A 25,778-nucleotide genomic window follows, 5' to 3' on the forward strand; every position below is an offset into this window, starting at 1 on the left:
TGACAGCTGTGTACAAGTGTTGGAACATTTTCGTGATCCTATCAAGTTTAGTTGTTCCGTGCAAAATTCAAGATCGGATTTTAAGATGTCGAAGCTTAGGTGCCTCAACTAACTCTACCTTACTAAATCTTTCTTTTTTCGAACTTCGCAAAAACAGCTAGCATTCACCAGGCAAGGCGAGTGAAATCGACGAAAGAATGCCTCCTTTTAATTCAATTCGAAGCACAATCCCGATTCTTTCAGCCAACGTGATCGTAAATAATGCATTCGCCCTGTTACCTGCTTCGTCGTCGTCGTGTTTAAAAGTGTGCAACACGGCGTTCGAGGTAAGATCGTGAGAAACGCAGCTGTGCATAGAGGGACGGAAAGGAATGCAAAGGCAAATCGTCGGCTGTAGGCGACGAAAAGCCGCGAACCGACCGACAGAACGGTTCAGCGTATACACGAGATTATCCTCCAACAGCTGATGATATGGCTTCGATGTTTTGATTGTGACTGAACCTCTTTTGCCTTTGTCGCGCCCTGTGGTCTATTTAGGGGGAATCGAGGTCTGACGTAACGCTAGTCACTTTCATGATAAAGTTATTCGCTCGCCAGGGAATAAAATCGTTTTATGGTATCGCGTGATCTCTCGTCGCCCCTTTGCGGTATATGCGTTATGCATTACGCTTATATTTCCCGGTGGCCCTCGTTCTCATGCGAGTTCAACGATGATAACATTCACCTAAGCCTATTTACGAAGAATCCTTGGAAAAATGCAACATTGCATGGTAAATTTTCCTGGAAATATTTCGATTAAATCTTATTTCGATGAAGTTTTCGAAGAAATGAATTTAATTTATTTGAGATAGATGCTCGATAGTATGCAAAATACATGCTTAATTTCACAATTGACTAAAAGGCACGGTTTTGATACTATAATATGAAATTGATTTACAATCAATGTAAAGTAAGTACAATCAATGTAAGTGTTGGATCTTATAATCGCTTATTATGTTTTTCCCCGTGGTCTTCATATTTAATGTGGTACATTTCAATTTTAAAAGCATTCGATAAACTTTGAGCACCTAAAAAATGGTATAGAGATAGTATTTTATATATAGTATATAGTATATAGTAATGGTCCGTCTCGGTGTCTGATCATAAACGTTCCTTTTCTACTGCAGCACAGAGCCTTTCCCTTATTTTTTAATTTATTACTCATGATTGAACTGTTCGTTGTTTCGTATATTATTCGATCACATGTAATGATACTACTATTAAATATTAAATATATTTTATAATAATTTATTGTTAATAAATGACAAATATTCTTTAAAATACCAAAGTACAACACATACCTAGTGTTTTCTTCAAAGAAATCTTATGAAAAGAAGATGTACGTAAAATAATTTACATTCTAAGTGAAAGAAGCTTGGTTTACGTTAATCCTAGGTGTGAAAATACGTTTTCTTTTAACAATTTCAGTCGCGAACTGCTCTTCCTTTACCTGATTATCTAACTAAACCTAACTCGCTTGCGACTTATTTTAAACTAATCCTATTTACAAAGATAGGTTTATTCCTCGACAGGTAGTATGGAAATAAACGGTCGCTTGTCCGAAAACCGTGCGTCGTTTATTATTTTCCGAATACTTTGGTTGCCAACGATTTATGAACTTTTCCTTCAAGGAATACGTAACCGATAAAAAATTTTTCAACGTCGTTCTCGTCCTGTGGAAATTTCAAACAACAAGCTATGTTCCCTGACAAGCAAGCTTCATGACAGTTATTTAGAGTTTCGACGTACAAATATTTTTTAAGATTCGTTCATGTCCGACTATGTAAAGAAAAATAAATTGAGAACAAACAATTGTAATTGTTGAAAATAAAAGTATATTTAAAATATTCTGTGCCTTTTCAACGTCTTTTAAATGGACAATAGCATGTTATATTTGGCTATAATAATAACATATGAATTGTAAACATTTCAAGTTTAAACGAATCTTTATATATTCGTTTGCAATTATTAACACGTGAAACAGAAGCAAGTGCGTACGCGTTTTATAACTTGAATTAACTTAAATTAAAAAGAAACTCAAACAATATATGCATAACATCATAATATGTACATTTTATAAAATACACTGCCTTTTAATTGATAAAATATATTGGAATATTTCGACAACGAAAAATATTCCTCGTATTAATAATAATGAAATGATGGTAATAAAGCGTGCATCGGTCATATCATTTAAAATCTTGGACAGAATATAACTCGATTATGAAATTACGGATAAAAGCATTTGGAATAATTTTATTCCTTGTTATCATTACAGTTATATGTATATATAAAAACATGATGAAATTGGTTTTTGAAAATGATATTGCAACAATAACATTACCAGAAATTATGAAATTATTTTATATGAAATGCTCTTTGTCTTTTGTTCTGAAATGAAATGACACGAAATGAAACCCTGAACTGGTATAACTCCTAATTTGACAGAAAAAATACCCATATTATTACGAACTAAAATACCTAAAATTATATTTAGTGCTTAGAGAAAAATATACTATGTAAAACAAGTAGGATATGGCTACTACGAAAAGATTTTTAAGTAATGTATTATTACTGACATTTTAAATAGATAATTCAAATTTAAACTCCCTTGATTGCAGGAAAAGAGATAATAAAGCCAACTTCGATAATTAATTTCACTTTTCTTAGAAAGTTCATGATCCTTACTATAAATTACTTACTATAAATCTATCAAAGTGTACAGATTATTATAACCAGAAGTGTACACCCACCGATTGGGAATGAACAACAAGCAGCAATAAAATTGTCTTGCAAGCAGTATCATAAAACCATTGCCATAGTGGGACGTACGAACAACGAACAATTACCGCGTGACCGAAGCGTAGGAACAGCCACAAAGAAAAAAAAGCGTCGAAATGGACGGCGGTCGAATAAGCCACGGCAAATGACTACTCGCAAACATTCCCCAAGGATAGAGAGAAAGAGGGAGAGAGAGAGAAAGGGAGAAAGACAGAGTCAGGCCAATCGGCTTTCAATCGAAGCCAGGGGCTACGTGGTTCGTGTTCAGCCGCGCGTTCCTTCAATGCCGTTGATTAGTAACTACTTTCGGAAATAAACGAGAACAGACGTGCGTCCGTGTATATCTGTGTTCTATTTCTTTTCGCGGGCGAAGAAACGACGAACGACGACGACGAAAAACCAGAGACGAAGTAGAGAATTGTCGAAGGAAGAAGAGGCGAAGGAGATAAAAGGAAGGAACGAAAGTAAAGTACAGGATGAACTCTTTTGTGTCGAGGGGTAGCAACCACCTTTTCCACCTTGCACGAGTAACTGAATCGACCTGAAAGTGCTTATCATCAGGGCCAGCGTGGTCTGGTTACGAGTGTGCCAGTACACGTGTACGTGTGTACACGTGGTAGGTGCTACATGGGCTGCGGATGTGTATGAAGGTGAACCGTAACGAGCAAAGGCTCGACTACGAAACGGTACAAATTGAATTTCAACGGGAACGTACCGGCTGATTCGAACGATCGTGCAACCATGGGGTCCAGTCGGTATCCAAGAGAAGAGGAGAGACGGTCCATTATCGGTCAGAAGGAAGGCCCGTTAAATCATTGGCACGGCAACGGCAATTCCGGTTCTCGCGGTTCATTAGAGCGACGCGGATATATGTATATCTGTCGATATACGTAGCGGTGGTTCATTGCTGATGAACGATAGTGGTGTAGTCGTGGAACAATTAGATTACCATAATGTCGAGCCGTAAGAAGGTTTTCTGTTCCCGTGCTGTTGATTTGATCTTCGCTCGTTTCTTTCTCCTTCCACGCCGAGCGTTTGCTTGCGACTACAAACGAATTCGACGCAATGCGCGTCTCTGTCTCGTATTCCAGGGGGCTGTGTTCACAGGGGGTGAGTTCAGACTTTGGATTCCGTCGAAGTTACTCGGCCACGTTTCAAGGGGATTTGGGAAACAACTTTTGGTAAGATAGATATAGAAGATACAGAAGGAATCGTAGTTTCTGAGTTACGAGGATTTATTTGATAGAGTTCTATTAAAATCGACGCTCCTCTTAGGGTAAGAAGTTATTCTCTCTTGTTTTATACCTTCATAGATAATAGATAATATAGCTAATAGCGTCTTCGGAATTTCTTTGTGGTGTAAAGAACAAAAATAAACTCAAGAGTAATAAGAAAAGATAACATATTAAAAGTTATTAAGTTAAGATAAGATACATAAAGTTGAGATACATCTAGCAGAAAATAGAACAGAAAATGGAACATGCAAACTACGGACCATACCTACACGCTTGAAAACAGTACGAACTTTGCGAACCTAAGCCAGGCAGTGCAAAAACATCTTATGGAAGTCTTAGAGAAGAGGTTAGCTTTACTACAATTGCAATAAACTTTCGAGAAACGATAATTACATTAACATAATTAACAGTAACTACTTAATGAGATGTTTTTAGGTCAGGATTCATATTGTATCGTAACCGAATCAATCGTAATTAAATCGTAACATATTCTGACTTTAAACGGACATGAAACAGACGTTTCCAAGACTCGTAGGTTGACTAGGAATAGGTCTACAATCGATAACTCCATTCTCAACTCTTCACCTCTACGAAACACATATTTTCAATTACTCCAAATTGAAATAGACTGAATACAAGCATCCGTGTTTTCTCGTGATCTCGGCCATAGTCACGGAACCGTGCAGAATTCTCTTGGAGGAAGGTCAAAGCAGCTCGGACTATCTCGACGAGAAATTCCCGCAGAGATGAAATTTTGGCGTAGAATTTAAAACGGTTCGTTAGTATACCGTCCGAATACTCCAGTGAATCTGCATGTGAACTACCATTGCGAACTGGCCGCGACTGTATGCTTGCGCTTCTGTAAACAGTGTTCATGCAGCCGTATAATGCCGGACTACAAGCAGTCAGTCATGTCAAAGGAATTTTCCTGATCGAAAGTCTTTTGCGAGGAGGCCAGTTTCCCTCGATCGAGCAAAACTGATTGCGAAGCATGAAGGACGAGCACTTGATCGGTATTATGATATAAGCGCAAGTCTAATAGGCCGTATGTCCGAAACGCAAATAGCTTTGCCCATGGCAAACAGAGCCGGTCAAGATTTTAAGACGAGGCTACCCATCGCTTGCTTCCGTCAACAGGATAATATCTTAATAGCGACGACGACTACCGTTCATAATCCCGAATCTTGTTTCAGCTTGATGAAAACGTTATCTAACCGATGATGAAACTTGTGCTATCAACATATGACACAGTAGAAATGAAATGTACAATGACAGAAAATTCAGATTAACGAATGCACAGGGTATTGTATGCATTTTAGTCATCTGAAATATCTCCATCATCTTGAATAATAATGTATTACTTATGAAAGTTGTAGAGCTAAAAAAGATGTGAAATACAGTGGAAGTGAATTGAGAATGAACGAGGAGTATTATTAGTAAATGTACAGGATATTCCACAAACTTTGTGTATCATTTCATTATTACAAATTATAAATGAAAATGTTAGTTATTGAAGTTGTGGAATTTGAAAAATATCACTGTAGAAATGTACTGATTGTATGAATGAAGATTATTATTAATGAAAGTGCAAGATATTGCACCAACTTTGTTCATTTTGTTATTTCAAATATAATATAAATGACAATATTATTTTTACAAATTATAAAGTTGCAAAAACATGCAATATGATAGTAATATTTCCTTTACAGTTCCCTTGAGAGAGGTTAGTTAAAACGAAGGATCATGAATTAGAAAATAAGTAAAAATATTGCTATTGTTTCAGAGTTGATTTACTATGATTTGATCTTATTTTTCCACGATGTTTTTTACGAAATCATTACGAGTTCGTCAGATGTTTGCTCTCTGGTCCTTATCTGCAACGGTGGAACAATGGAAGCGAAAATCATTTGGAAGAAGTGTCTTTCTGCAGAGAACTGTCGCGTCGCCGTTGTTTTCTAGCGAATTGTCTGTCGTCGAATGCAAATTGCAGTCACCGGTGTTACATTATTATCTTTTTGCCTACCTTAGAAGAAGATGTTCTTTTCTAACAAACTTCCATTGAACCTGACGAGCTTTAAAACTATATTATCGTTCTCGATTCATCGGGCAAATATTCCGCCAAATGAACAAAAGAACTTTCTTACCACTTCACTTTCCATCAACCTCAGTGCTTTTCCAAACGTTCCACGAACTAATCACCTTCTTTTCGTACATTGTAGGCAAAAGCGATTGGAATTACGGCGGAAGAGCGAGTTCTTTCGAATTAAAGCAAGCAGCAGCGTTGGTTCTTTCAGTTTCTTCTCTCATGAATATCGCGTTACCTTCGATCATTTCGATTCCCAAGTACGCCGAATGAAAACATTTCGGTCGTCATGGTTGAAGACCTCGAGCAGAGTGATTTTCTTTCACATAATCACAGAGTTACTTCCTCTTACTGAATTTTGTATTTCCGTTGCAAATCGAGGCCACGAAAGGCTGGAAGAAAGCATCGACTGAGAAAACATAGTCAAAGGAATCACCTTGGCTAGGCGCTTGAAAAGACTCGACGTCCTACAAGCCACTTCTCTCTTCATCGCGGTAAACTTACGAGCCGTCGACCAAAATGCGAAAAATTTGCCGACAACCGGCTACAAATAAACTCCCTCTGATTCGGTTCCTCTTCCTTTTTGCACGGTAAACCGGCTTCGCCCTACGCCAGCTGCTTCTTCCTCGTAGTCGAGGAAATCTATGTTTCCAGCAGAGTTCCGAGGACCGCGCTTCCGTAGATACGGTTTTCATAAATACTCGACGAACCAGTTTCGAGGAAGATAAGTCCATCTGCATCGCCACGAAGAAAGTTGACGTTATATTTCCTGGGCTTTTAAAGGGGAATTTTCATCTCCGATTAGCTTTCGGATTTTACGAAGATTTCTTTTGAATAATTTATGTTGGAATAACGTAACAATATTTAATCACTATAGTTTTTCGGTGTATTATATTTCAAATAATTATTTCTTTAATTAGAATATGTAGATAGTTTACTAGGTGGACTTTATGTTTTTATTATTACTATTTTTATATTAATTATATTTAATTTTACAAGGATATAATATCTGAGTTACACGTGGCAAGAAGTAAGCTCAACGTGTAAGTAGAATAGACATTATTTAGAATTGTATCTAACTTTAGATTTGAATGCAAATATACCATTTCTAATGATTAAAAATTTAAAAAGCTAATCGTATTACGCCTGAGCTGAACATTTCATCACGACCAATTTTCCAAAGATTTACTTAGAGTTCATCAATTATTACGAGGTCGAACCAGAGCTGAATACTTTTTCTATCTCCTAGTGCCATCTCCGGATTTTCTCGATTTTTCCAACAAAATTGTCTGTTTCTCGCCCCCCCCCTCCGCGTCCTCCTACTGTTCGAAACATTTCCAACCAAAATACTAGAATATTTTTGTTGCCAAATGAAAAAATAACTCGTTACCTCGTCACGCGAACTTATCATGTTTAATTAAATCGAGTTATTAGTGAAAACATGCAGGATATCTTTGTGCACGGATAAATATTGCAGGAAGCAGAGACATTTCGAACAAAGAACGTAGCAATACGCCAGCATATTCTGCAGAGAAGGAATACAAAATGGCCAACTGACAATGTTGCACGCGTTTACAAAGGAATTCTGTACGAATGCACATTGTAGCGTATCTCTCATTGAATGGCTATCTTCCCAAATGTTCTACCGTTTCAAATTGAATCTGTTGAAAAATTGATCAAAGCATTCGAATGAAAATGTCTCCTAAAGTTGATGGAATTGAACGGCTCTTAACAAAAAGTGGACCTTGTTCATGATTGTCTTTCTCCAGGACAGCAAAAAAGTATTTAATATCTGTTTAATACGTTTGAATTCCTTTAAACAATTTAATTATACAATTTCTAGGAATATGTCTGTAATTATATTGCATTGAATTATGAAGTTGTGAATCTCATAACAAAAGTTGATTTTGCAGAAACTACTAATTCATTCTTGATAGTATCAACTATCAATTTTTAACTATTAGAGACATTATAACATAATACGTAAAACAAAAAAAAAAAAATTGACAAGGATAAGTTTTGTTATAAGTACCTGAATTTTCTTGAAAATTAGTCTTGGAACATTTCGAAATTCGAAAATTCGTAATATCGTTGCCATAATATGAAGAGTGGTCTCTAACAAATATCTTCCCAAATATTCTATTAGAATAAAAATTCAGAATAACATCGATCCCAAAGCAGCCAAATAAATATATTTCTTAAAATTTCTCGTTACCTTCGAAACATTTTAGAATTTGACGAATTTGCAGTATCGTTGTCGTGATATAGAGAGCTGATTGGTGATGTCTAACACATGGCAAGAGTTCAATTTCGTCGTACAGTGCGTTTACACTATAATTGAAATTCTTACTGCGATGCAGTAATTCCTGCGCTCTTTGTACCGTGACATTGTTCTGATCTCTTTGATCGACGTTCTTCAAAGTCAGACCACGCAACCGGAAATCATCATTTATTGGTCCGCATTGCTCTATCGAAAATCGGAAGCCGTGGCAGATTAGAAATTTTTCTCTTTCACCCTGAAAACGCTTTGTAGCCTGCTCGTTTCAGTAACTTGATTGACCATGGAACGATACTGTGTATCTCTATCGAAATTTTTGAAACTTGATTCTTTGAATCTGGTATTCGTTAGTTAAAAAGTGTCGGTTTCTTTCTGATACAAGTGGCATGTTGCGATTTCAATCTTGTTCACTCTCTTCTTGATATTTTTCATTATCTATGATTCTACGTTCAGTTCCAACTTACTCATCAAAGTTTTACCGTGCGATAAACTTCGTTTCCAAAGTAGCTTTACTTCTTAGAGTTTGAAATAGATTGAAAATATGCAATAGTAAGCCGCAAGAATATAACAATATTGAAAAGAATATTTTACGTACAGAGATTACAAGAAAAGGACATGGTAGGTACATCGTTGTCGATTTCTTTTATCTTAATGTCACTTTATGATTAAACAAAAGAATTTTACTATATTAGATTTAAAAATGTAAGACTTTTAAAAATACCTGATAAATTGAGCTAGTTTCGTCGAAGCCAATAGTATAATTTTTGAGACAAGTTAATACTAATATTTTATTTACCATACGTTAAAACATATTATTTAAGAAACCCATTTAGTCAAATTATTAATTGTTATATACCTTTCTCATCGCGTTTATAATATATTTAATTATAATCAAAACTTTGGAATAAAATTCGTGTCTTGCTTTAGTATTGAAAAAATAGAACACCGTCGTTCGGCAAAGCGAAGTAATATAAGTCAGAAAAATCAACACCACCTATGAACATTGAATCTGGTCGACTGAAGTGATCAGAGCGTTATACGCAAAGATAAATGGTTCGATAAATGTTGCAAAGGAATATAAATATTTTTCGCATAGCGGACCGTGTATGTTTTATCGAAATATCGTGTTAATTTCCAGCGTGACTGTCGCGAGTCGTGTACTGCTGTGGTTAACATAAAGCTCTCGTTATTGTCCGCCCTTTGTTCGACGAACATTGTTTTCGGCTATGTTTCAAATTTAAAACATCCTTTCGGTTTTGCCGTCCATAGTAAAGCAATGTTAATGTTCAGTTTCACCCCGTCGGCGATCCGTGTTTTGCCGGGAGATTTATTTCTGCGAGCTGGTGCGTTTTTGGTCTCCGCTCAACGAGGAAAATGCGTAGCGAACGAATAGAGGGATAAAAGAGACAGTGGAAATAAAATAGAGAAAGTTCCGTCTATCGTATCGTTTGCATTAGAACACCCGCCATATTCGAGCCATCATATTAATTCCGTTTGCGTTCCACTTGCTGGTGGAAACCGACTTCCGCCGGGTTTTCAGACTTAAAACAATGCTCCGAGAGTCGATGAAATATCACTGGTTATAAAGAGGCGGAACCAGAATAAAAATACTGGCTAGGATACGAAGAAAAGCCAACAAATTTTCATGGTAAATGCGTACACGAATACGCATTTGTATCATGTACAGAGCGTCCCAATAGTCATTGTCCAAACTACAAGGTGGCGATTTTATGGCGATTTGGAAAAATACATTAAAAATATGAGATAAAATTTGATCATATTTTAATTAGATGTTATATTCAATGGCTAGAGAAAGTATTTATCAAAAAATATTTATCGAAAAGTACTTTCCAATGAAGCCTTTTTATCAGGGTTTAGGTGATAGGATCGTAGTATCAAATAATACCAAACTTGATATACTTAGACTTAATTAATTAATACGTAAATCTTATTGTCGATTAAGCTATGATTACTAGGGCACAGATACGAGTTGGTGTTTCTACACTATATCAGCGGAGACACAGCAGAGAAAGATTTTAAGCTCCGAAGCTTAACTTGGATAGCACTGCCGTAAGCCATCATAAAGACCAAAGTGTGCTTTCTCCAAGTTTAGAGAATTCACTCTTGCCCTATTCTATCTACATGTCTTGTTTCAAAAATTCTATGGAAATGTAATACTAACTTTACGCGCTGTGATAAAACAGGTTGTTCAACTATGAAAAACTTTATGTGATTTTGTAAAAACAAGATTGTAAACATTTTAATCTAACTTTTGAATTGGGAATCTTAAGATCAACATCATGTAATCGTACGACGCGCAAGTGGTTTACGAGGAATCGAAAGAAACCTATTCAAAGTTTTATGGACTGATTGTACCATAACAAGGGTTTACGATACGACAATCAACATCGAGCGATAGAGAAGAAGCTCGAAAATTTTTGAATCCGAATTGGAATTCGAAGTTTCTGATACGAACGTCTCTTAAACTATATACAGAATTTCTTTGTGGTTAGAAGTAAACACGAAGTCTTGTTCATAAGTTAGTCTCTAAAGTCTTAAGATATATTTTCATATAATATTGAAAGTCATGGCTTTTGTTACGACATTCTATGACATCATGATATTCTTATGTGACTATTTCTATGTAATTTAGTATCATGATATTTAATTATATTTAAACATAAGGTCAAAATAGTTTTGTTTGCGATTTTAGTGAAATTATAAATTTTGTAGAATGAAAGTAACAGGATTGGTAGAAAATGGATGAAAATGTTAACGTAAGACGTATTGCTTGTTTTTAGAAAAATTCGTTTATCGAACGTTTCCATTCGTTCACGTAGCAACATTAATATCTTTAACAACCTCTTACATCTTCCATCTAAAGAAGACACTTCGATGAGGACTTGTCCTCGAACGTAGCAAGTTCGTTCTTGAGAAAACGTAGCAGAGGTAAATTTTTCGTGACAATAGGTGTTCCAAGAGACGCATCTTCGAGCAAGCAAATCCTAATAGATCAGTGGTAGTTGACAGGAAAAATGTTAAAGTGTAGAAAAATTCGAAAGTGGCGAATATTAGACAACGCGTTTGCAAGATTGCATTCGAGATACGAGACGAAAGCCTTGTTAAGTCGAGAACAGACCGCCGCTTTTAGTCACTTCCCGCTAAGAACTTTCCTTTTATTAAGAAAAATTCGAAACTTTTCCTTCTTTTGTCCCAATTTCTGACTTACGATTGTCTAAACATATGTATATGTGTGTGTGTGTGTGTATGTGTAATTTCTGATAGAAAAAGTTTAAGAATATTTTCTTTACTTCTTCATTGAAAATGCCGTTCCATTTCGCTGTTCTTGCTAAGTGTCATGTTTATCGAATCTCATAGTAAATAGAATAGAATAACATTTGAAACTGTGATATGAAGTTCTTAAGAGAACCGACAGTCTGTCAAGTGAATAGAATATATATTCCTATCTACGATTCTTTTTAATTTAAACTGATATTGAAAGAATGTCGAACTAAGTAGATAGAAAATAAATGACATGTGTTACTAAATAACGACATTGTGCAATAAAGAGTTAATGAAAATCCTGATTTAAAACCTTTGAAAAATAAATCACACAAGCTTGTACCATCTTAATCAATTCTGATTAATATCAAATTTCAACATCAATTTACTACCAAGATTATTTTAATAAAAATCCTTTATCTACTACGTATATAAATCAACGAAAAATTCTCTACAAGACTTTAGATTACCCATTTATCATCTCGATCGATCAGTCTGGTCTATCCACGTCGATTTATCGGGGAAGAGCGTAACAATCGCGTCTGAGAATGCCAATTAACGTGACTGGGAACTCGATTGGAACTCGAGCGCGTCTACTTTCCACCGCGAAGGAAACGATTAGTCGGCAAGCCAGAGAAAAGGGAAACGTAGATTTTCGACGGTGCTCGGTGACGCCTTGATGAGGGTATTATTCTGAGAGTTTGTACGTACCTTGGAGAGTGTGGTGGGGTGCGGATAAAGGTTGACAAGGCAGCTCTGCCGTCTGAGCCGGTAGTCCCAGCGTGTCTCCAGATGTGGAATCTCCATGGTGTCGCAAATGCTTTGTACGTGGGAGGCGGTGTGCGCGCTCTGCGGCCCAAAAATCGCCGCTACACCGCTTCGCAGCAAGTGGCACACTGAAATCAAACATGACTCTACGTTATGTACACGGATACGTACACTTATACACAATGTTATTTGCTCGTTCAAGTTTTGCGTAAATTGCTTCAATTTTCATAAAACGGAGTTTACTTTTGGAAAAATGTAATGTTGCAAGTATGTGAATTATGACACAAGTTGAAGAGTTCAAGAACGGGTGTTGAGAATGGGTGATTTTAAATTTAGTTTGAAAAGATTGTTTGAAGAAAGCAGGTTGTGAAATATCATCCGGGAATATTACATTTTTGTTAGTTGGCTCGAGAGAACAATTTGATGTTCAAAATGAAATGATGGTCAAAAGTTTAACTTAAAGATCTATTTGCGAAATATTTGTAAAAATTAGGACCAACTCTAAGAAAAATTAATACATTTGTGTTAATAATATTCTAATTAACGTGGTCGAACGTGAAGAGATTATTAAGATTAATATCGTGAAGAATATAGCGGTTTGGTTATATAAATCTTTAACTTGCGTACATTCTGATATTATCGAATAAAATTCGTCTTATAATGTACGCAATAAAACATCGATTAACCGAGATCTTAATGCCGACTGAAACTTACAATTGTTGCATGTATATTCTGCGTCTTGAACGAGAAATGTAATGTTTTGAAACTAAACAACAATTGTATCGTATGTCTCGTATAAGCAAAATTAGTTTCCAGACCACGGTTAATCGAGCTTCTACTGTATTGTACATAAAGATAGTTGAGATTTAATTCATAAAAAACTGCATTGATATATAAATTCTGAATGTTGAATTCACATCGAGAATTTCCAGCTTTCTACTACCAATTTCATAATATTTATGAAATATCAAGTTCGCTGTGTTTCAGAAATACTCTTTAAAAAGGTACGTAATTGATGCCATAGAATCAAAGTATGTATTATAGTTTGTCCGCCAAGTAAGTATATACGTAAATAGAAGTAAATATTCGGAATCGATAAAAGTTTGTTTGAAATCGCAATACCGGAAAGGATAAAATCACGAACATTCCAAATATTATTTCCCCAGTTTCAAAAATGCACTTTTATGCTCTTAAAAGATTACGTTGCGTAATAACACGAGTAGTAAAATAAAGAAAATCGTTCGCATTCGTATCGTACAATCGTGTAAGAAAGAGTTTGAACTGTTGGAGCACATAACGTAACTGTCACTCGGTTGCCATTATCGATTAATCAGCCAAACTCCCGAAACTTCCAGCGTACAAACTTTCCCCTATATCCTGTCTCCCATCTTCCCATCTTCGACTTAACGGGTCACCATGGCGCTTGGCAAACGAGACATCGCTCCGGTTACGATCTTTCCTACCCAACGTATTTAATCGATCCCTTTCTGTCTTTAATTTGCCAAATAAATGTTTCCTTTGTCATCAGTTTCAACTTTGATTGCCGTAGGAGTTCCGAATAAATTACCAAAGTGTAGGATAAAGTTTATTCTGTTTACCAGAGCGAATTGCTTCACGATGGAAACTTTGTTTTCTTCGTTTACTTAATTGCTATCTCTGTAGAGTTATATATCTTAGATTATCCGCTTTTCAACTGCTTGACTCTTTAATTTAGATCTCGCGTAGATTATAGGAACATACAAATCCGTCATGTAGACTTAATATGTATGTTATACTATATTGCGCCGACTAGTATACGTTATAAACATATACATACACATATATGCATTTCTATACATGTCACCAGTATGCTATATACCTAGTCTGTAAAATTTACAGAAATAAACTATTCTTTTTCTTTGAGACATTGGACATTAATTATTTGCATGGTTAATGAAATTGAGACATTCAGAAAGTTAATTAGGTTAATCAGTTTGGCTTTTCAGAAGCTCATACAAAAATCTTCAATAAAATTGTTATATTTATCAACATAAAAATATTCTCCAACTTGAAAGAAAATAACTATCGTAATAATTACATAATAACAATGTTATACACTTCATTGCTCCATACGTTTCGTAACACAAGCTGCTGTCGACTTTAATTTTCTCTAGGGTATTTTATGTTTTATATTTTTCACCATCCGCAAAAGAATACTTTCCTCTTCGAGGAAACAGCGCAGCGTTAATTAACAAGGTATTTAGATAATCACGTTAATGTATATCGTGTTTAATACGTTTCATAACGGGATAGCGTTACGCCGCGCCGAGTACGAGGAAGCAGATTATCGAACGCCAGTCACTCGTAATTAGTCGTGACAGGTAATATTTTGTAATTGGATTCGCTCCTCGTTAAAGGTGTCACTCCGTATTTATATTTATTATTCTTTTTCCGATTTTATTCGTACGATTGAATCTCGCGTAACGGTCCTCTTCAATTTTCTGGCTCGTTAAGCGCGTTAATCTTAGACGATTTTGTCAACCGGATCTCTTTGCCATGTACGCTTTAATTATGTACATGCAAAGAGCATTGAATTCTCTCGCGACTTCGGTTCTTATTCCACACAAGCTCTTTCATTTGCTTCGAAAGATTTAAAAGAAGCTAGGATAGCCATAATAATTTGCGATTAATGATAAATTATTTTGCTACATTCTTCTTTTCGTAGACTAATTGAAACTGAAATTCATAGATTAATAAATAAGCAGTAAGGGAAGAAAAATTAGACACCGAACGAAGGTGACTTGCAAACATTTCCTAAACCACTTACCCTCGACTCAGCACCAAAGATTAACTTGTGAATAGAATATATCGGTTTTGTTGAGAACAATTTAATGAAACGTAGCATTGCTTCTTATAATAAAGGAGAAATCAGTTGAAAAATTCTTCAAATCTTTCGTGGGTATTTAGTGTCTACATGATGCAATTCTCGGCCTTTCTTAGTCGTATCAAGGGAAATTAAGTTGTTTGGAATGTTTATGGCAAAAGTTAAGAAAAGATTGGAATCTAATAAATTGATCGATATTTTGTGAATAAGCTAAATTTGTATGAGATCAATTTCCTGCATTTCTAGTAGGATTTTTTCTCAGAAGACCTAAACATTGAGAGTAAACAAATATTACTTAATAATATAATAATACTAATAAACTTAATAATAAAAAGGAATGTCAACATAAGTGAAATTCTAACGTACTGACAAACTATTAACAATTAAGTAAAATATTATTTCTCGAGGCAAATATTTCAGGAAGTCATCGATTATATCTATACTCTAAATACGATTTTTACGCGATGTATTTCTTTTTGTATGCTATTGCTATGCTACTTTGCATATATTGCGATGCTATTTTGTAGACTAAAAAATATTATACCTAGAACCTTAAACATACAATTTTGTACGTGTTTCTCACAATATACTTTGTAATATGGCTATTGTATGTGGTTTTAGTTTTCTGTTATTCATGTTTCTCCTCGTTGGTAATGAACAATACAGAGAATACACGAACGTGAAATTCTTTCTTTTCCGTTAATACGAAACCATCCGGATTTCTATACGGTTTTCGCATATACGGATTCGCGGTTCCGATCGGATCATCCAATGAAATTGCATCTGGAATTTCAATATACCGAGTATCATACTTTAACCTTTAAACGCCGCTAGCATTGTCCGGTATTGCTTTGAGATTCGACTTCTTTTTTCTCCTCTGTGGTCGCTGTCTGTGTTCCACTTGGAAGCTGACTTTGCGGACTGATTACAGAGATTCCGATTGATGGAGAATGTTCGTAAGTACCACAGGGAACCACGAAACCCTTGGTCGATCCTTTTGTGGTATAAAATCTAGCCTGCAGGGGACATTAGGTGGGTTTCCATCGAATAAATGATCAAAAGGCAGCGGACGAATAAAGCTCTTCCTATCGGTGACAACGGTATGTGTTTGCATGCTTCGCTGTGTTTCCTGTGCGTTCATTTCGAGTGCATCACCATGAAATTCGTTCGCAAACGCGCCACGAGCAGAATAATTTCTCGCGACATTGTCGAAATGATTAGGAAGAATAACTTTGCACGTATTGTGGTGATTCAAGAACGAGTGGATTTTAAAGAATGTCTACCAAATGTAATTTGTAGATTTTTATACATTTATATATGTGAAATATCTAAATGAATAATACGTAAAATATGTAAAGTAGGGTATTCACTATAATTTTTTATGGGTAAAACGGATCTCTACCGCTGACGGTATCCTTTCTGGGAAAAAATCAGATGAGAATCCAGGAAATGGATCTTTAAAAACATCCTCGTACAAATTTAACCTACATACTCATTCTAATATTATCGACACAATATCTATATCATTTTATTGGAATTTTTTCTTTTTCCAATAAATGTGATAGCTTCTTCTTGTAATTGAACTAAATTGAGCTAAAAGATTTAAAGATACAAATAATTAGCGCCGCTAATATTCTAAAACTGCTACTAAAGAACAAGATTATTTTACAATTAGATTATAAGCTTCGCTACAAAAGCATAGGTTTCTACGAAAATCTCACTTGTTCCCTTTTATGTATTTTCGGACGAAACACCTGGAGAGTTTCTATCTAACCAAGTTATGTTTGTTCATTGGAAATGTACGCACGATTCTCCATTTTCGAAACGAACTTTCTTCACTGTTCTGGAAGAGTCGTCCTTTTATACAAATAAACGCGAAGAATGAAGGGTGGTCGGTGTCTTTCCAAAAAGAAGAAGATGAGGGAAAAGAGAAACAGACGGAAGGAAACTTACGAAGAAAGTTTTCCTCGTTCTTCGAATATTCCTTTTTACTTAGTGGCCGCTGGAAGCTCGGCAGAACCAAGGAGAAAAGACACTCCCAAAGATAAGGTAAGGGAAACGCGCTTCAGCATTCACAAGATCATCGTTCGTCCTACGCGTGCTGAGGAAACGAATGCGATACCTTGAAATATGTATTTTGCAACATATCCGCGGAAGAAATACGATATATCTCGCAACAAGACCACGTATTTCCTGCTTGAATCCAGTTCGTATCATCCCGGCTTTGCGAGTTGATAGGATTATCGCTTGTTAATGTATCAAAGCCAGTTGGAAAGCTGTGTGCAGCCTGAGAAACACCCTTCATCCCTTTTGTCCTTTGCCTAAACTGAAGTCCAACTGCATCTAACTCCTCGAGTTTCCCTTTAAACGTTCGACATACGGATAGTAATTATAAAGCAGGTCGCAGTAATATCGGATACCTATCTTGGTTCTTAACATGGAAAATCTTGACTAAGATATAAATAGAAATAAAAAAGAATAAACTTAGGAAATTTCATTTGAACGCTATGAATTTTGTAGATTTAATGACTTCTCTACTTAGGAAATTCAATGATCGACAATCGTCAGATTGGCAATCTGGTATTTAGTAGTGTGAGTTTCTATTTTCTTAGAGCAAAATATACTAAGTTGTGAAACTTAGTTTCAATTATTTGCACGATTCTTTAAATCGCGGTACATTATACATTTTTGTTAGTTCCAGAAAGCTGCATTTATTTGCTTCCGTAGCTCCAATAGCTTTTATGAAACCGCAGGTACTCGTATTTCATACATTTTTCGTTTATTTTGTTGTTTATTAACAAATTTTTGAAATTGACAGAGATGTAAGACAGAGGGAACGTAGTCATTTCCATTAATAAATCAAAACAAAATTTGTGCGTCATTCCTTATATAAAAAATACTAACCCTAAATCTCCATCAGTATCATGAATAAAAGAGGAGTTGAAAAGAAATGTAATTTACCAATAAATAATTCAGAAAACATTTGCATAAATGGTTCCAAAATTTCATCACAAATATCGTCGATACGAAGGAAAACTTTCTTTAGATTTCTTTTCCCCACGAGTGTACTTACGCGATAAATTGGAAGCCTCTTCGAATACCCATAGCACGTTTGTCCCGTCGCATAAACTTCATTGTGTCAAATAATAATTGTAATATGTAATTTAGTTGGAACGGCGTTCGCGAAAAGAATAGCGTTTGTAGAACGAAGGGGAAATTATTACCCGACGTATTATTTGAGCGCAGAACGAACTGGAAAAGATACAATCCTTCTGCCGGAAACGATATATGTCTTTATCCTCAGGAGGCTTCTCTCCGTCGGATCCATTCGAGTGTTTCAGTATGTCTGTTGGTCGACTCGCCGTTCCACTTGGTTTTCCAGTACGTAGCGGACCACTCTTCTTCCGTATTCGTTCCTTATTCAAGATTAGGCCGTCTGTGTGTACACCAACCTACTCTGTAGAGCTCCACGATTCTCTTTCTCCCTTTTCCCCTTCGTACTTTATCCTCTGGATTTTTGTCTTCACCACGAATTCTCCCGGTTTACTGGATCCTTCCAGTCCCTTTGCTTTTAAACGAGTACGCCTTAATTCTTATTCACCGCGTGACGACCATGCTTTGTACATTTCTCCCTCTCGTTTCTGTCTTTTCTCTTTGTAGCTTTCGTTCACGATAGAATTCTGTTGAGAGCTATAAATTACATATTGATAATCCTAAATGAAACAAAAGGTCAAGAAAAATCCAAACCTGGTCGTTGTAAAACACGGATTCGTTCACTGTCACCTTCATGCGTATATCTCTTCAAACTAGTCAACACAAATCTATCAGTAAAAAACGTAAGTGATAACTAAGAGAACGAACTAACCATCTCTGGCACGTGGTTGCCGATCACTTAGAACTCAAGCAAACTTACTTAATATCGTACAAATAGTAAAACATTCGAATTTTTACTAAATCTCGAATACTTAGATTCTTACCAGATGTCTAACTCAAGCAATATTGAAATAGATTCTCATAATATACACGCTCAGATTCAAAAACACGTTACTTAGGACACAAGTACTATTTCTATTTACACGATACTCTGTTCGCTAAATAATATTCCAATAAAAAATCCTTGAATGTTTAAAACGTCAATCCTTGAATGTTAAAAAGGAAATAATGAAAATTATAACTTGCTTTCGGATCGGAAAGACACGTTGTGAGATTTTGTATAGCGAATATCGTAACCTCGAAATTTCGTCGCGCCATCGCTTCGTTCAGGCTTTGATAACCCGGTGAAGATACGACACGCTACTCTCCTCATTCTCCCCAGATTTCCGCGGGAACCCGAGAAGAACCCGTTTTATCGATAGATCGATATTTCGCGGGCGTCTACCTTCATAAAATCCCTTAAATATCTGTAACATAATAGTCAACGATACGACCACGAAAACACCATCGCTTCCGGCCAGTGGATATCGGCGCGGTTAATAGGGTAGTCCATTTTATGAGCGGATAGAGAGAAGAAACGAAAGGAAGAGAAAAATAGAGAATGGAAGGGGGAACGGGAACGTGGTTCTAGACATTTATAGCTTCTGCCCTATTGAATCCTGATCGGTGGCTCGATTGAAAAACTCGCGTATCCTCGTAATATCTGATGCACGCAGTATCGCGCCTTTAAAACTCGACTCGCTGTTGACTCAGAACAATGTACGCCGCTGCGAAATGTCTGATCGAACGGATTGGTTCCGCCTTTTGCTTGCCTTCTTGTTCTTCTCGTTGAGGTTTCTTGTTTTACGAAGTCTTGACGAGCTCGACATTTCTTTCGGGGCAAAGACATAAGCAAATCTGTGTTCCCAACAACAATCTTATTTCTCAGCAATACATATGCATATTCACTGATATTCTTACCTTTTATGGGAATAAAGTAATGTCTTTCTGTCATCTTGTATGATGTAACACCATTTGTAAACGAATGAGCTGTTGGAATGATAAACGACGCAAATTTCAGGAAATTGGAAAATGGTTTCCTCGACACGGGGAAAGATGGAAAATATGGAACACGATGAAAAAAATTCTAGATACTAAAATACTTCAGTGGATTTTCAGGGATTACCGCAACGACAGTTATCATCATAAATGTCATTTAAATTGTGCGCGAGAAAGATGAAACTATAATGTATAAATAAATAAATTTATCTAGATAGTTTTTATCCTTTACATTCCCTTTGAATCACTAAAAGTGGTAGATATCGAAATTTCCATTTTTGGCACTTACTTCGGTTACCATTTCTGACACACCAAGAAATAAGTATTATTCGATCTTATTAGATCTTTTCAGTGAAAACAACAGCGTCGTGGAAAATACAGACTGGATTTATTGACCCAAGTATGACTTCGTTGCTGGCCGCAACATCCGTAACTCCGAAACGTATATGCGTGATGCGGTTTATGCTAATTTACACGTAAAACCGCGATAATTTTGTAGCATGCGGCATGAGACAGAGAGAGAGAGAGAGAGAGAGAGGGGGGGGGAGGGAGGGAGACTGTCGCTAAGCAAGGACTTCAGGCTACCGCCGTAAAGTTTCGACTAGAGCTATTCCCACCGGCCATTTACTGGCCAACGAGTAAATTCTGATTAAATAATAGCAATTAGCAGTGGCGGGCCGGCGATTAGATCGCTTCAGATTTAATACGGCGCATAATTAATCGCGTGCTGTATCGCTGCGCGGCCAAAATTGAATTACGACTAATTCACTGCGTTACGCGCGCAAAACAGTTTTCTTCGCTGAACAGATACCAGGAGTAGCGTTGTAAATCCTGCTTGTGCTGCTCCGTTCATTTTTATTCGTCGCTTCGTTATTGACTTTTTACGTGAATAGTAAGTTGCGTGTGCTATAAACCACTTTGTATTAGATTTTAGCTATTTGGCTACGATGTACCGTTGAATACTTGAGTTAGTGTAACAAAGTTAACAGCGTTATACGCTTGTGCATCCTCCTTGAATTCAACATCATGTATCAGATTTAATTATCGGTTAATTGTGAACTTTGCTTATTTCGCTACTTTTGATTCTGTCCTCTATATTTTCATCTAATATGATATTTCTGTATCCTTCTGGCACATTTATAAATCCAATTCATCAAATGTAATATCTAACCTACAAAGGAGTCTATTACCCGAACAAAACCTTTCTTATAAAATCAAGCAAGAGAAAAATTTTCCAACTACAATCACCCGATAGAAGAAGAAACAGCTCATAAATGCTGCAATTTCCGCGTCACGCCTGACAAATACCATCATCGGAGGATTAAACGATTACATTGCTGCCTATTATCGTGAGAAGCGTGTGGTCTATTTTCTGAAACACGGCGAAATTGAATCGATACACAGAGGATAGTCACATCGATATCTTATCAAGAGGTGCTTCTTATAGAAAAAATTATAACTCGGATATCTCTCCCCACACTCGAATAAATATACTAACTGGAATAAACTCAATTCTGTTTCATTTTATCGTTCGTTGTAACTGGCTCCATCCAATTCCCGCATCTCCGTATCTAAGATGTATTTGCGTTGAAAAACCTGGCCGTTTTCGGTTATTCCTTTTCGCGACCTCGATCCAACCTAAATCGATCACTAAGAGGTTCTTCTCGTGTCCCCGTCGCAACCAACGCCTGGAGAATCGTCTTCGTTTATCCGAAGCGAGGAATTATGCTAATTTGGCAGTTCAATGAACGACAGTCAGAACGATATCCGTTCCGTGTAGGGGAAGATATATCAAGGAACGGATAAGGAAGACGATCGAGAACGCTGTAGGATGTCAAACATTCTTGAGAACGTGTTTCATCTCTTCGCGACAAGCACTAAATTATCCTCTAACCTTCCTTACACCGTACTCGATGAGCAATTGACTATTGTGCCTAGGAACGTGGCGGATTGTTTTCTCAGACGAGTCGTAAATGTGACTTTGATACCGCTTCTCGAGTACGGAATACTAATTTTCGAATTTGTAAAAGTTCCACGAAACTAGGAAATGTGTTTAGTAATTTCGAAAATTGTTGTTTTATAGAATAATTGGAGAATTTCTAGGAAAACGAACCAAATAGCGAACTGTTCCAGTTTTTCAAAATCACGTATACTTCGTTTGGTAATTATTTTATTTTTTATTTTAACGAATTTTATTTTTCTTTTCGTATCTATGTGATAAATAAAAACTTCATAACTCTATACATTTCGGAATGCAAATAGACTAAACAGAAATTAAAGACACTGGAGAATTCTTTCGTTTTCTCAAGAAAAACAGACACGAGCAAAAGCAAGAGTAACTCTTGTTCCGATTGTTTAAAAGACTTATTACAATTTTCGCGAAAGCAAAGAGGTTACCCCCTTACAGCCGATGAAGACCTTTCGAGCGACAATAACAGACAGTCTCGCTCCGTGCGTGATTCAATCGCGTTTATCGAAGGAATGGCTTCGTTAAGCAGGATTTATGTTTAACGTCGATTCGACGAATGACCCGAGACCTGCCACGGCTCTTCATCACGGCCACAGTTAGATCGATACACGCGAGGACGCGTCCTTTCTTAAATGAAACGGCCATTGTCGCGCCAAGACGTGCTTTATCTACTGTTGCGCCATTCCTGCCGATAGGGCGACCGCGTCCATGAAAAACCCAAGGTAGAGACGAACAAGAGGTGAAGATGAAACTAATTTCCTCTTGGGATGCTGCAACGAATCGATGTTCCACGAAATGTTGCATCGCGTGCAAGATCTTCTCCTAGTACACCGATCTTTCGCGAAACTACGAAAACACGAAAGATATAATGTCTGGCGGAGAAATGGGAAAGTAAACCACACTTTCTGCAGTCCTTTTTTAACGAGAGGAACGCTGAGCAGTAAAAATGAAGTGTGTATCATTTTCGTCAATTTATATAACGTAGGGAAACATATTTCGTTATATAACGAAAAGCGTAACTAATTCATCGGATGGTGAGCCAGTTTCTGTCACTATTCTGCATCGAGTAGAAATGGCTACAAGGATAGCGTCACGTTTTAAGTGTCACGTACAAATGTAACGTCCACGTGCATGGAAATACATTATATTTATGCATGAAAGAAGCAATGTTTCCGTAATAAATGTAACAAATTTACTAGGCGAAATTTTAATCAAAAAGGGAATATTTTTGTTTTTTAATTCGATTTTCGTTAAAGACAGTGTGTATATAAATTTGTATTGAAAGTCAACAGTAAATATTAACTTCTAATAACTATTACTTTTTATCATTTATGCAATAGTAATTAAATAAATATACCTATGTCACGTTGCATTCCCCATTAGAATGCCAAGTGTATTCATTTATTCAAATAAATTTCTAGTCACAAGGGTGGCTTATATACAATTGTACATAATATTAAAACAATAAGGAGACTTTGATACACAGCGTAAATTAAAAGCTTTCACTCTTTATTTGAGATAAACCTTTTCATGCTCGATATTGCATATGCGTAAGATCATTAATTAACTCAAATAAATAAATAAATTTTTTTAATATGCATTTATTTTTTATAAAAGTGACGTTAAATTCAAATGCATTACGTTTCCTTCGTAAATATAGCTGCAAAAATGTGTCTCTCTTATTCATAAGTATTAAAAAGCCATTTTCTCTCGGGCTAGGAAAAAATTCGTAGCCTAGAAAGGTTAAGAATCTTTGTTTTAAACCAAATGTATTTTAACGTATTTTAAAAAAGTATTTTTCGTCGCTGTTTGTCGTGTAAACATGAAATTTTATCGAGTTAATGAACAATTTTCACGTTTCTAGCAAAATTAGACGAGGAAACGTATTTGACGAGCATTTAGCTAGACATTTTGAAAGCAGAGAAGCACATTTTGCGGCCGAAGAAAGAAATGTATGTTTTAAAAGTCGCTGAGCATTCACGAATGCGGATACATGTACGAACTTTTTTCTCCACTTTTGCCTCTCTATGTCCATTAAAAGATCTAAACGCGTGCGTTACGCGATGCCTGGTTGAAAGTCTGGAATTATCCGAGTTTTCTAGGGACTTTAATAACAGCCGAAATATGCATGAATTTCGCATGCATTGTTTTCTAATGAAGAAACAAAATATCAAATTAATAGCGATTATCCTGAAAACGACAAGAAAAGAAGAAAATAATTCGAGACTTTTGGAACCACTTTATTATTATTCTCAACTATGATAATTATACAAGAATCAAATCATAACTTCAGATCTTTGTTTTAATATTGTGGAATTTGAAAATTTAGGAGGCGACAGTGAGTGAGCAGGTGATTCTATCAGAATCTCAAGCAAATTCCTTCGTCTGGGTAATTCAGGCGTCGTAGCAATGTGAAAACGTTCAACGATTTTCTCGGAAGCGATTCAAGTGAGCTGAAGAAGGGCTAAGAGCGACAGAGAGAGAGAGAGAGAGAGAGAGAGAGAGAGAGAGAAAGAGGGAGGGAGAAAGAGAGAGAAAGAGACAAGAACCTCGACGTTCTATTTTCCGTATAAATTTAGCGACGTAAAAGGAGGGAAACGTCGTGCACAAGAAACGCACGCCGTCTGCACAAAGAAAACACGCCCAGGGCTAAATAATATTACGATGCCTAAACTTCATTTCGTTTCCATATCGCTTACTTCGTCAGAATTGCCTCACGGACAAGTTCCGAACCGTTTCCTCGCTCCCTTATCGCGGAAACAATTTAATTCTTATCTGGCTGTGCTATTACAAAGGTTGGAAGTTATTCTCAAGGCGTTTTCCACCACGGCAACCGATGTCTCCTCGTTCGTTCAAACGAACCGTCGCCGACTTTAGATAACCTGATATTAACTCCGGGGCCGCATCATCGCCACTTCTGGAGCTCTCTTCAATTTGTTTCCCATTAATCAGTCTGTCGTTTGCGGCTAAAGACCGTAATTTAAAGTCAGTACTCCACGAATGTTGAATTATCCGACTATTATTAGTATTTGACGTTGGACCGTTTCATTAGTTTCGTCCCTTCTTTATGAAAAGTTTGACATGAAATTAAGAAGAAATATCATACTCGCTTTAATTACCAATGTATTCTCTTTTGTTTTCTATCACGTTTTTCCATAGAAACTATCTTTTTTATCCTATTTATAAAGTATTTGTGACTTGGAATTTGGTCGATATTGGTTGGTCAAAAAATATTTGTGCATATAGAAATTGTAAATAACAACAACAAGTAATGAAGCACTGTGATTTGGACTGGAACAATATTGAAAGTCATTGAAGGTTATTAATAATCGATAATGGGAAAAAGTCACAGTTTATGAAAGTAATTTGCAAATGTTTATATTAGTAATTTAAAACGCAAGTAAATAACAACAAACTCACTTAAAAATAGATTGGATTTAACTGAGCGTCACATAAAAATAGTTGAAGTCCAATTAACCGGAAACTGAACATTTGTTTCCTCTGTCAAC

The 25,778-nt window shown here is 36.3% G+C and overlaps 1 protein-coding gene across 5 annotated transcripts in view; it reads right to left on the minus strand.

The window, feature by feature from the left end:
* Positions 1 to 25,778, minus strand: part of LOC126919631 (glutamate receptor ionotropic, kainate 2-like) — a 283,328-nt gene that overhangs the window by 123,023 nt on the left and 134,527 nt on the right. For all 5 annotated transcript variants that reach the window (XM_050729101.1, XM_050729102.1, XM_050729103.1 and 2 more), the window contains one exon: positions 12,410 to 12,594. In XM_050729101.1, the coding sequence (XP_050585058.1) occupies positions 12,410 to 12,594 (185 nt within the window). The remainder of the gene's footprint in view (positions 1 to 12,409; positions 12,595 to 25,778) is intronic.

This window comes from Bombus affinis, chromosome 8 (genome assembly GCF_024516045.1).
Source record: "Bombus affinis isolate iyBomAffi1 chromosome 8, iyBomAffi1.2, whole genome shotgun sequence".
In the NCBI taxonomy this organism is placed as follows: domain Eukaryota; kingdom Metazoa; phylum Arthropoda; class Insecta; order Hymenoptera; family Apidae; genus Bombus; species Bombus affinis.